The sequence below is a fragment of the Daktulosphaira vitifoliae genome, unplaced genomic scaffold (genome assembly GCF_025091365.1).
Source record: "Daktulosphaira vitifoliae isolate Bord-2020 unplaced genomic scaffold, ASM2509136v1 Scaffold_1, whole genome shotgun sequence".
Taxonomy (NCBI): domain Eukaryota; kingdom Metazoa; phylum Arthropoda; class Insecta; order Hemiptera; family Phylloxeridae; genus Daktulosphaira; species Daktulosphaira vitifoliae.
Genome location: NW_026099572.1, coordinates 70,037,344 through 70,051,129, shown reverse-complemented (window position 1 = coordinate 70,051,129; position 13,786 = coordinate 70,037,344). Strand labels below are relative to the sequence as shown.

General features: G+C 38.1%; 1 protein-coding gene across 10 annotated transcripts in view; it reads right to left on the bottom strand.

Annotated features, from left to right (window-relative positions):
* Nucleotides 1–12,799, bottom strand: part of LOC126894149 (zinc finger protein basonuclin-2-like) — a 52,763-nt gene extending 39,964 nt beyond the window's left edge. Inside the window, exons 1-3 of one of the 10 annotated variants that reach the window (XM_050664930.1) lie at nt 12,142–12,799; nt 7,556–7,647; nt 202–351 (exon numbers count right to left, since the gene is read on the bottom strand). In XM_050664930.1, the coding sequence (XP_050520887.1) occupies nt 202–351; nt 7,556–7,647; nt 12,142–12,217 (318 nt within the window). In that variant the 5' untranslated portion in view covers nt 12,218–12,799. The other 9 variants (XM_050664932.1, XM_050664938.1, XM_050664939.1 and 6 more) reach the window with 9 other exon arrangements.
* Between the last annotated feature and the right edge of the window lie 987 nt (nt 12,800–13,786).

Below are 13,786 nucleotides of genomic sequence, written 5' to 3'. Positions count from 1 at the left end.
CCGTTTTTTTTTTTTATACAATCATTTTAATCGCACACGAAAGTTTCCACGTTATTTCCGTCGCACTCGTGGCGGCGGCGGCAATGGCGTTTTAAAAATTACCCGTCTGCCGATAATTACTAGGTTGTGATCAAATCCAATGTTTGGTAATGCTCGGCACACTCGAGTTGTTTCTTTTAATGTTTGCATTCTCATACTTACGGTACATATGGTGGGCGGCATGGCCATTTGCGGAGGGTCTGAAGATGACCGAGAAGGTCGGATGGGCATGGGCGGTGGTTGTGGTACTATCGGCGGCACGCTGGCTCCGGCCATCTCCGGACGCAGGAACCACGACGCTACTGAAGCCCACTGGAAAAACACAAAACACGTTAAATTACTTTTTTTTTTTAATAACACAATGACTTAGTAAACGATTCTACATAAATTATGCCGCCAACGAATCGATCGGAATGTTCTTTTAAACGCCATAGACATTTCCCACTCGACGTCATTGTCACACGTTTTCTCCACCAACGCCCCCCCCCCCGTCAATAATTTTACAAACATTAAAAGTCTACGTTATATTTAACACAATGACATCGGTGTGGTGTAATCGCTCGCTAAAAAAATCTGCCGGCAATTAAAATTATACGACTCCGTATATTAAAAATAACCCGAACAACAACATTAATTTTGCGAATAAAAACGGGACGAGTTCGGTCGTTCAATTTTTTATTTTTTCACAATCCCGCACGTTATTATAACAATGTATCACTTTGCACGCCGTGTGATATTTGTGTTAACGTAAACGTCGACGTACGTTCAATTGTCATCTACGTAATCCGAGTGATAACATCCGGTTATTTCTGTGTGTTTACGACTCCCATCAGTCGTATATTTACATAACGGAGATTATCTTTAGCGACAGAGTTTCGAGTGTATCTACCGACGCGGCTGAGGTTACACTTGACAATAAATTCAGAATAATAGCCGACAGCGGCGGCAATTACAAATTTTGTGGTCATCTACACGTGTGTGCGGCATACGAGGATATCGACTCGGTTGTTTTAATAGGATTTTTATGTGCTATTAACGGGCTGTTGTCCAATCGTTTAGATATACGTCATTGTGCATCGTTCTCTTGAGACGAGTCACAAAGAAACTCCGTAAAAACGGGCAGTAGTGTAATAAAAGTGGAAAAATGAAATCCGGTCGGCCGAAGAAGGTAAAATGTCGCGTGTCCAAGGGGCCCGAAAGGTCAAGCCGTAGCGGTTGCCATCACAGCCCTCGAGTGAGGAGAGAATAATGACAGCGTAAAAAATATGAAAAAAAATGTGTCCGGCACGCGAAAAATTGTTAACCGTAACAGTTAAACGACCGATTGTCTTGCGGAGGGTAAAGTGTATCGCGTGACTTTTCGCCTGGTCTAAAAAACATTTGATTTAGCGTTGCGATTGTTTAATGTGCGCGACGACGAAAACATGGACAACACTATCGAGCGATTACGCGCAGTCGTCAGTGCGGTTGGCCGTCGTCCAGAACGGTTGCAGTTCTAAAAAACACATTGGGCTCCGAAACGGATCTGGTCCGTCCAATTGATTTTTCGTTCTATTTTCGGTATATCGAAATTGCGGTTTTACGACATCACATAAAGTATGCGCGGTAGCGGCCACATGGCGGTACCAACGCGTTTTCGTTGGGCGGCCGCAAGGGCGGCGTGGTCGAAATCCACACACGACCGGTACACAAACACGCGGATATATGTACACAAGTCTCGTCTATGTATCGACTCAACGTGTATAGATGTTGGTGCGGGCCACATGCACACGGCGGAGGTCATCCATCCGTGTACGTAGTACGTGTACGAACAAAGCGCGCGCGGGGTGAGGTAACGCACAAAGTACACATGTGTAGGCCGAAGTTCATCTGGCTAAAAGCTTCCTGACAGAGCGGCCGGGCCAACGGCGCACAACACACCAACAAACCGTCAATATCTGCTGACGGTCGGGAAAAAATGTTTACAGATGCGTGATCGAACTAATGAGCGAGAAAACCGCGGCGGCAGCGACGACGCCGCCAATCGTTCCAATCCCTCCCGTCCAACACCACAACAACGCAATAATATAATCGTCGTCGTATCATACGACCATAACGAGTGCACACACACACAAATCATTCATTACGACGTGTGTTTGTCGACTCCCTCCGTCCCGTCAAATAAAACTTCCAGGGACCATTTACACAATTGTTTGGAAATGATAATTTTGTTATCGAATAACGAAATTACACAGAAGAGCATCGTTTTTTTTTTCGCGGCAATGCGATAACCATAATTTATTCGGCACCGCAAAATGTTATTTTCATATCAAAATAATAGCGAGCCGCAGCAATTGTAACCTTGATGTTAAAAATGTGTTGCGTGTAATTAAATTTAATAAAACGTTAGTGAACAAAATCATTCTCGAAAACATTGACAAATAAAACTTTTGCCTTGTAAAAATAAATATTTGTCGGTAGTCAATATTTTTATTTTCCGAATAAAAATATTTTGATTGCGCAATATTCGTTTCGTTATTGGTAATTTAATACGATACATTGGCTATCTCGAGGCTAATTAAAGCTACGCGACGGTGTACGAGCCCAAGTAAGAATAATAATGAAAAAGCTGCGTCAATATGAAGCGGAATTAATAGCGTATTAGCATAAATTATGATCCGGTAGGTTCGGCCGGATTAAGGTCACCCGGACGACAAAATCTCTAAAAACCCAACGACATTGAGGACACATTATCGTAAACGCGTTTATAGCTAACGACGACGACTCGACAAATTAATAATCTATTCGTTTGTTTTCTCGAAAAAATCTAATTAAATTTTAAACACTGTAGACCAATTTCAATAAATCTCTAGGAGGAAGCGTTGGAACTTTAATGCGAGTTGTACATTTCGATAATCGCTCATAAAGTTAATAAGTGTAAAAAAAAAAACTGGGCGTTTTCGACGGCAAACCACTTTGTTATTTCTATACACCGATGTTGTTCGGCTAAACTCGTCATTATTACTGTCCTTTATCGCGTACCATATTTATTAAATTGTTTGTTTAAAGTTTAATTGATTTTTAATCACCGGGTAGCCCTCTACGGATCCTTGAATCCTTTCCAATTACTGTGATAGCATATCGTTTATTATGAAAGGACAGATATTATAAAATTATAGAGTCGGCGATGAATGAGTCGAAGCACAAACGTGTCATATTGTGAAAAAATAATAATTATCTCTTTTCGTCTGTTGCCGCCGTGAAATTTATTGTCTATTCGCTCAGTCTAAAAAGATCTGCGCGCAATGACGCGATACTCGGGCGCCTTAAGGTCGACCGTACCCCGAGGAGAGTGTCTTGGAGTCGGCTTATTATTACATGTCATACAAGCCGTGCACTTTTTTCATTTCTACACGCCATCAGATATGCACACTCACTGCGTATACCGCTCAAGTCGGAGCTCGGCCGCGACCATCGAGCGGTACAGTGTAATCAGTGACAACCGGTTCCCGTATCACACGCATCTGTGTGTGTATGCCCAACACTATTTCGTCAAGACCTCGCGGACAAACCAAATAATAACCGCTGGCACACGTAATAAATACATTTTATGATAAACGCGAGCAACCGCCATTTTGGCAAAAACCACTTAGCGTGCGAATGTACACACACAACACACTCGTTCGTGGCTTAATTATTTTGTAATGTATGTGTGTTGTGTGTGTGTGTGTGTTTGCATGTTGGGTGTAATCTGGAACAGACCAATGTTCGAGCGATTCATCCGAGACGACGGTGTGTGTGTGTGTGTGTTTATATTGAAATACACGGTTCTAGCGAAAATGACAGTGGGAAGGGCTGAAACGTCTCGGCAGCAATCTGTTACCTAGGAAACTAATTAACGGTTCTCTTCCCCGGCTTTACTCTTTCATGAATATTTATTAACGAGAAGGGATTGGCGGGACGCCGCTGCCGCTCGAAAATACACAGATACGTATCTCACGAGATACGAGAGTCTTGTCCCGGCCGCGGCGGATAGGGTGTGTAATTGATGCTGCTGTACAAGTGCGCGACCGTCCCGTTTATATATATACACGCATAAATGTACACACAAAAGGGGGCCCTCAATTATTAGTGAAAAGACAGCGCCGTCACCGCGTCTTAAGCCCCTCCGTCCCACCCGCCAACCGTAATCGATATCGCTCACCCGTTGCACCGAGAGCGCGTCGTTTCCGCTACGGCATAGTAAGACGACTATATTATAATATTTATGAATATACATTTACGTGTACTCCAGTGCATTATGTACACTCTCTCTTTAATTATGTTCGTGTACAGTCGGCTGAGGAATAACGAATCACTCTAAGGACCCACGTCGGATGAATAACGTGAAAAGTAAGAGTGGGCGTCATTCGTTGGCGAATAAAAAAAAAAAAAAACGTGCACCCTTTTTACCAGCATCAGCTGCTTGGCCCTGTTTTTTTTTCTACGTGTATTTACGGACGTTCATCGGCCAAGCGTAAAATTCTTCCGAAAATGCTAATATCGGAAATGTGCTGCCGTTGCTGCTGAACGGGGTAGGGGCGAACAAAAAATTAAATATCACATCGTTATTGTACGCAACGTAAGCCCGGTCCTTTTAACCCCTTTTTCGAAAAATCAACAAAAGAAAAAACTGAACCCCGCTGACAACTGATTCTAATTGGCCAACAAGGGGGACATTGCTGCTGCGGAGGTGGTACCCTCTATCCGGTTAACCCCGTCTCTTCTGTTCGGCGAAAAAACAACAAAAAACCCTTAGCTGAGGCCGGCCGAACTTTGCAACGTTCGGATAATTCGCATGCTCTACCAAAAAACTATTTTTTTTTAATTATTCTTGCCGCACATGTTTAGACATCGGCGCAAACATACTTGTTTGGTACACAACGCACTCTCGATTTCATTAAATAATGTAGTGCGTTTAGAAAGATGAGTTAATCCGAAAATCAAACAATCAAATTCATGTATCCGCACGTGCTTCGGGGATTTGTTCTGACGTTATTGCATTTATTAAAAAGAGTGGAAAATAAACACGTTAGTTTTGGTTTCCTTTTATGCAGATTAGCCTACACGACACAAAGCCAATACCTTTCGCAGAGTATTTTCATACATAGGCCGCTCGTCAAAAGTGTCAATGGTAGAGAAATAGGTTGACATCATCACTGATTACAATGTTGTCGTCACGATGGCAATCACGACATCATTTTACGTGTAAACCAAACGTCGCCGCCATCGGCTTGACAATTAATAACTGACGTTAATAATCACGCGGAGGCGTTTGTGCTGCACGATCAGGAAACGCCTAATAAGAAAACGTCGAACGTCCGGATCGTATCGGAAAAAACGACCTTCACATCATGACAAATCTCACGTCGACGGGCAAAAAAAATATTTATCTCCGATAATTATAGACGGGAAAAAACGCACAAGGTCGCCCGGCCGAACGAGAGTGATCAAATTAAGAGTTTGTCGTGTAAGGGGAAAAATATCTGTCAACGTTTATGCGTATCGATTAACCTTCAAGGTGATAAAAAATAGTTATGACGATTCTATCGTACCGGATTTATATATGTAAGTCGTGTCCCAAAAATGTTCAAATCGTACAAGGTATAACAACGAAACGAGAAATAAAAAATGATCGTCGATTACGTTACACTTATCGTCGGATAATTTCCACAGTTTTTACGGATAATTCCAAAGACATTTACACTGGTGTGTAATTTCAAAGATTCACGTGTAATGACCGCACCCCGAGATGATCATTTAAATAGCATTGATTCGATTACGGTGGGAGGTGGCGAAATTACACGGTTGTTGCTCGTGTGCGTGCTGCACTCGTCTGTGGCCGTAGCCACGTTTTGTTTAGCTGCCGTCGGAACGCATTTCTCTAAACGCAGCTAAATACAAGAGTTTCATTATGCGTCGGAAGGCGTTTACCGAGTCCGACAGACTTTTTAAAACACAAAATAACAGTGTAATAACGGAGATAATTTCAGGATTAAATAAAAACAAAAACATTTACGGGCGTACCCCCAGAGACACCGCCCCGGCGGTTTAGACGACTGTAATTACTGTATCGGGACGACACACATTCTGTACGTGCACGTACGGAAAACGTTTAATTTGTACCACGACTCCAACATGCTGTCCGCGCGGTGTACGATGGAAACAAAAAATCGTGACACCGAAGACGGGCGACCGGTTCTTGTTGCCTCCCCTCCGCCGCCGGTCGGCGTCCGGGGTATGTGCGGCAAAACCCAGAAACGTTTTTCGGGGTCGCTGTTGCTCACCGCGATGTGATGCGTGGACGGGGTAGGCGGTTGGAAAACGAGCGCTATAGAAATGCGTACGATATGTCGTGACCCGCGAAGACACTATTTTTGACGTGACGCGTCCGCAGTACGTTTTCCATTGGAAAGCCGCCGCCAAAGAATATTAATATAAATCGTACGTGGATATATAAACGTTGTATATTTTGAGTCCGGTGGACGTTGTTGTCGTGCACGTCCGTGTCGTGACCGGCGACCATTACCTAGCCGTCACCGAATAGCCGCGGCGGCGCATCGATCGCGAGTTGACGCCCACGACAACCAGCGACGTTCGGTCTATACGCGTGTCTATGTATATACTCGCGTAGATACGGTACCGTAAGTATGGTATAGTCGACCGGATGGAGTCCATTAATACAAATTTCATCCCTATTTTCCGTTTCCTATACATCCGCCCCAGGTACAAACAGAAACGCGGACCAGGCGGTGGCCGTCACAACACACACAATTACACTTAATTTATATTCTCCCCTTAAACCAAACTATAATATCATTCCCAGCGAGAACCAGTAATTAATATTGCCGCCACCCGATAGCGATAGGCGCGTCGTATACTTCCCTCGATTGTTTCTATTTAATTAGCTTTGTCGTTGCGATAAACCAAAAAGTACACACTGCCATTGCATAACTCGTTGGACTTTTTACGCGCTCTTGTTTATCTTAACCCCCGTGTGTTTTATTTACATCGCCTTTTCTTATAAATGGTATCTTACTATAACTAGTAATATATCAGTGGCTCCCGCTGTGTTTATTTCATCGTTTATGTAATTTATATTCAATTTGTTCAACTTCTTCACGTGTCGTATAATGTTGTTCCGGATGTAAACAAGTTATTAACCCCGTGGGTTAACAATATTATGGAAAATTTATCTAAAAGTTCTAAAACCAAGCAAATCGGATTAAAATTAAACTCTAACTTAATGAAATATAGAAATTAGCGAGATTTCGTACGCTTAGGGGATAAAAAAAAAATCGTATTTGTCGGTTATTGTAAATAACTTTGTCTTAAACGGATTTGAAGAATCTAATGTATTTCGCACGAGTCGATCAACTCTCGTCCGGGTGGGTTAGTGTCATTTTTGTGGTCGATGTCCACCGGTGACGTGGAGGACAAATGTAAAGGGGGAAACACGGGGGGCCACCGATACATGAAAAAGCACAGTATATCTTACCACCTCCATCATGAGTCCGGCACTGGCGGCGCTCGGCGATTGGTCTTCTGGACGGCGCATGCGTAGCGGTGCACCGATCACTCTGCCATTACCTGTGTACACATAAAAAAATATATATAAATAAATACACACACTAAAAAAAAAAAACGTTAGAATCAACAACAATAATATTGTAAATTATATTTGAAACTACACGCGTCAAATTAAAAAAGCACCACGAATAAAAATCGCACATAAAATTAACGTTAATCCGACTGATATAATAACAACATTAACACACACTTCGTTAAGCTAAACAAACAAGTAAATGTAAGACCTTGCTTTATGTTTCGCCCAATCATAAAACTTTAATTAGTATTAAGCACACGTTAAATATTATTAGAATAAGAAAGTGTGAAAATTACCGTTTCGAATCTTTTTCCTAGGATCGTTTTTGGGCATGTTTTTACTACGCAAATTTTACTTTAATCACATTCAGTCAGCGAAAAAATTTCTACTCAGAAGCTCAAGTACAACGATTGGAATAAAACCAAACTAAATAGACGACGAACCACGTGTGTGTCGAGCTCGAGAGAAACACATTATAATAAGTTGACCGATGAAACACATTTATTGAAATCATCACTGTACATACAGACAGATAATGCGGCACCAGTTTTATCATAACAGTGCGATTTGATTAGACGTGTGTCTTTTTTTTTTTTTTAATTGGGGACCGTCTAATTAAACCGCGTTAGTTACTATTGTGTAAAACGTGTTACAGCATCACAATATCATTAAAGGGGACTTTTATCTTTGTTTCATTTTTAATATGAACTATACATTTTTTTAATGAAATCAATGCGCACACGGGAGCACATTTGTTAAGTCGTTATCGCATGTTATACTACATAAATTAATAAGTAAATTCGAGATTAAAAAACATAATAAGTAGTTAAGGCCATGCTACAGTCTTATCTGTCTACCTTCAACGAACTTGTTGATTTTTTTAATTTTAACTGTAACAGTTTATTTTAATTGACAGCAAACAAATCAAACATTAAATTTTAATTGATCTGGCGTACATTGCGAACACAGTATGAAATCAGTGATTAAAAACATTATTTATCCAAAAACTATACTTAACTCAATAGAACTATCCGTTTTAATAGTTGTGATATAATGTTTAGATATTACAATATATTAGGCATATTACAAAAAGACATCATAAATTTTAATTAATTTTTTGTTGATTTTATGGGTTTTGGAACAATATTTTCGTTTTGTTCCGGAACAAATTGAAAATAATATCCCAGAAACTATAGTTTAATTAACACTTTGTTACAATGACATTTCAAAGCAACTTGAGTAATTTTTTTTATAAAAAAAAAAAAAAAAAAAACAATAATACAAATATTGGATTTATCCAATAAAATGTAATTTTTGAAAAATTCATAATTTATTTTTTATTCAATGCAGTAGCCACATAAAATTTACAGCAAAACATCATTTAAAATTTTACCAATTCATTATAATATATAAAAAAAAAATTATTATGTTGAATTATTTTTAAGTTGACAAGATTATAAAGACATAAATGGGAAATATTTCAATATAATTATTGAATATTTATTTATTATAATTGTTAAAGTAACGCCTACAAAGGCAATGGTCACAGTTAATATACATTTTATAAAAAACAATATTAAGTATATGTGTACAGTAAAATAAACATATTACTAAGGCCTTAAAAAGAGAAAAAATATAAATTTAACATAAAATAATATTTTTCAGTATCATTTTTAGTATCGCAAACAATTATTATAAGAAATTTACAGCTAAATATCTAATCACAAAAAGACATAGTCGTCATATTATTTACACTATCTGACCACCATACTCTTAATTAATATGATACATTTTTCGTGCATTCCTTTCGCATATAAACAAATACAAGATAACGTTCGGAGGTTGTATACAAATTATACATTATTATAATTATGATATGAATGTAATGCGATTTCAGTGGATATACAAATCTAATGAGACGATATTATATTCTAAGCAAGTAGCGTGCCAAACGTTTCATTGACATGATGCAAAGCACCTAAGGCGATTGTTACAAACTGATTGGATATGCGACAGAACGTACTGGCCAACCTTCGTTAAACCAACGAGTCAATATTTTAGATCATTTCTAGTTACGACCCTTCACTTAATTTGACGGAGCAGCTGTCTTCTTTTGTACAAACAATATGAGCTATTGTGCGCGTGTGCTGCCACGTACCCCTCGATTCCCTCCCTCGTGTGTAGTAACAATAATAACAATAATAACATGAACTCTATCAAAACACGTTCCGTCGGACGGTGCACATTTTATGCAAGTTAACAGGAGTAATATATATATATATATTTAATAGAATAGTTATTTTTTTATTATTCATACACAATGAGTACCTCTAGTTACTGTCGGTCTAGGTGATAAATAATACCTTCGATCATTTTATTACTATTTTCAAGTACCATAATAACGACGGCGCCTGTGTAAAAAATCCATACTCACCGTTGTGGTACTGTAGCAGTTGGTCCATGAGTCAGGTGGCGCGCGTTTACCCCCTAGCCGGGGGCGGCCAGTTATAGGACTACTGACGCGGGGGAAGAAACAGGCGTGAGATGTGCGTAGCGTTGTCCGGCAAAGTGGGTCAATCGATCGAACGCCGAGCGTCCCGCACCGACGGGGTTGGCTGATCGCGCGTCGAGTTTCGGGTATGGGGGGGCCACGAGTACGATTCGTTTGAGCGCCCGTTACAGCCCAAAGGGGGACGGCGGTTGTGTGCGTTCGGCGCTCCGGCACACGAGCGTTTCGCGACAAGACGGTTGCCGAAGTGTCGCGAACGAGATACTGTCCGCGTTCAGGTATGTCTCCGGTACGGCGACGACGACGCCACGTCCCCGGGTTTTGATCCGCATGCGCGACCGTTCGTCCGCCCGCTGTATCACCGCCGCAGCCACCGACCCGACACCGGGACGACACCGACGACGGCCGCATCCTGTTGGCGACATCGGAAAACCGGACGTCGGAAAAGAGGGGGTCACCTATATGCTCCGCCCATTGTGACAGCGTGCGACACACGTATCGGCGCGGGTCTGTCAACGTATTCAGTTGCTTCACCTACTGCCCCTGTGACAACTCCATTTTTATTCGTTTTAAGCGCGTAGATAACCTCAGAACCCCAACGGGTTTGCTACTCTTTGACGCCATATTTAATTACTTGGATTTACAGAAGATAATATCCATAATGAATTAGACTTAAATACTGTCATTTTTAAATACACATAGATTTTGGGATAAATGTAAGAGCCGTTACAGGACATTTTATAAGTTTATTCATATTAAATTTCAAAACAAAGGTAACGAAAATGTTTAATAAAGGAAAAATTAAATTATATACCTACCAAAATTTATATATCTGATGATTAAAATAATTTTTTTATTAAATGTTTGGGTAAGACTATTTCAAATATTAATATTCTAAATCAGTTAATGGATACCAAGAAAACAAACTGGAAATCTGCAAAATACTTAACAGAAAATATATCGGCTAAGTACCAATTGTAATTGTGAATAATTTATAGAAAGCTAACTAAATATTACTATTTACATCCATTAAAATTAATAATACCCGTTAAATAGAGTATGTTCTACTAAGAAATCTAAAAATAAATCAGCTTTGTATCGTTTCTATGGAATTTATAACGCATCTAAATTAACTTGATAAAAGGTATTACCATTTATATTTACATTCAAGATCAAAATTTCAAATATGAAAAGATTTCTATTGAAAAAACTAGATTTCAATCAAATTTTTTCCTTCAGAAAATACAAAATATTAACGTACATGTTAAAACATGTTCAGACTAAATATATAAAGAAAGGAGAAAAACACATATTTTTTTTACAGAGACAGAGTTAAATAAAACTGATAATTTCCAGAACACAAAAAAAAAAACTTAGACTTTATGCAATTTAACTATAATGAAAAATAAAAATACTTTTAAAATATGTGTAATAAATATAAATATTTTTTTAAGCTATATTTTTTTTTCATAGGTGTAAATCTATAATTGGTCTAAAAATTGTAAAAAACAATTTATATTAACAGTAAATTTTTCAATTCCATTTTTTTTTTTTTTTATTAAATTATTGTTAAATAAAGAAAAATATATACATCCAGAAAATGGTTTTTAAAAATCAAAAAATTATGATTGCCACTTTTAATAACACAAATTGGTGAACAGTTTTTAATAATAATTGCCTTTAATTGTTTTGCTTGTTTGTTTTCGCGTATTGTTTGTTTTAATTATAAGATACAGTAGTACTTTTGTAAACAAAAAGAAATGGTCGCTAAAACAATGCCGATAATTGGTTTTATTAGTATAAATAAAGTAGCTTTTTTAAGTAGTTACCTATAGGTGCTGTGTAAATTAAGCTATCGCCGACGGGTGCCCACACAGAGTATAAATGACATTTGAAAAAAATTCTTCACGCTTAACATTAATGTCTAATGAACGTTTATTAATAGTAATTAAAGACACATTGAACTAACCAGTATTGAAAATAGATTCTGTGGTCCGATGTATGTCGGTTGAAGAGATACCCGTGGCGGCTCCGTGTATAACCATCAAAATTGTATCAGTCACTTCTGTTACAACGTACGATAAATTAGCAAAACAAAATAATTAAATGTTTGTTTTACGGTAATGGATAACCGTGGAATTGTTTGTTCGTTATCTCGAGAAATAAAAATAAATCACTCATTAATAAACACCTCACTGTTCGCACCGTATTGTATATAATGTCGTTAACGAACTGAATATATTCGTCTAAACGAAGATAATAATTTTTATGATTTAAACACAACACTGAAACGAAATATTACAAGCGAATTCTACAGCGGCGTAATCGTTTTTTGTTTTGTTTTTTTGGGCCGTGCGACCGAACAACACAACAGACGGCGGACCGCGTACTGAGACAGTGTGTGACTGCGCGCGGCTGGCGGCAGGCTGACACACCGTGGGCCGCCTCGACGACGGTCCGTTTGTGTCGTGCACTGTGTCGCTTTGTCCCCACGCCACCGGCGCATCGGCCAATGTCATTTGTCGCTGAACATCGGATGGGCGGGGCGACGGCCGTACCGCGATCCCCGTCCAGTGCAAAGTGTCACCGAGATGCGACGCCCTAGAGATGATCATCGTCCTGCGGCCACTCCTGTTACCTCCACCGACACATCGCATCACATTAAAATGTTTTTTAAACGTGACTTTAGCCATAATCTAAATCGTAATTACCTTCATTAAAATTCTACGACTAAAAGTAGGGGTGGGGATAGATATATTGATATAATTTCACACCCTTCTAAACTTGTACTGTAATGGTGGGAACTTAACATTGTTATTTTGTGAACAGTTGTAAAATAATTTTGAATTTATTATTAACGTTTGTTAATAAACTTGTAGTGTGTAAAATTTGAAATCTATTAGGTAATCAGCCGCATTGCATTAATTAAATTATGAAAAGTAATTTAGGCTTTCATAATTAAATAACACGATGTGTATTTATGTTTATAGGTGTGTATATAATTTACTATGACAATGAAACTAGAAATTTTAAAAAATTATAATTTTAAATGTTTTTAATTTAAGAAATCGTTTTATGTGCGATTTAGTTTGATTGGTAATTTAAAATTTTTAACATTGTTTAATTTATTTAGAAAATAAATAAATTTGTTATTTAACTACTCAAATAAGACTTACAAAAAATAAATAAATAAATCTTAAATATAACAATTTTTTTTTAATAGCTTTTTACCTACAACATTCCATGATTTAAACATTTTTTTTTTAAATACCTTTAAAATATATATATTCTAATTTTAAATAGAGTAAATTGAGCTAAAAATCTACCTTCAGATATTTTTATCACATAAAGTTTGAGCTAATTAAGAAACAATTTTACTGTAAAATCATAAGAAAAAAGATATAGAACTTTTTTTTTAACTTTTCAATAATAATTTCACATGTTTAATAAAAGGTGTATAAAATTTGGGACTGTTCATCGAGTTTAATAGATTTTTGGATCTAAAAATTAAATATGAGTGAAAATATTAAATGAAAAAATTTTTATCAATACAAAAATACAAAAATATTACGAAAATTCTCAACATATATTGTTTTTTTTTTTTACTACTTCAG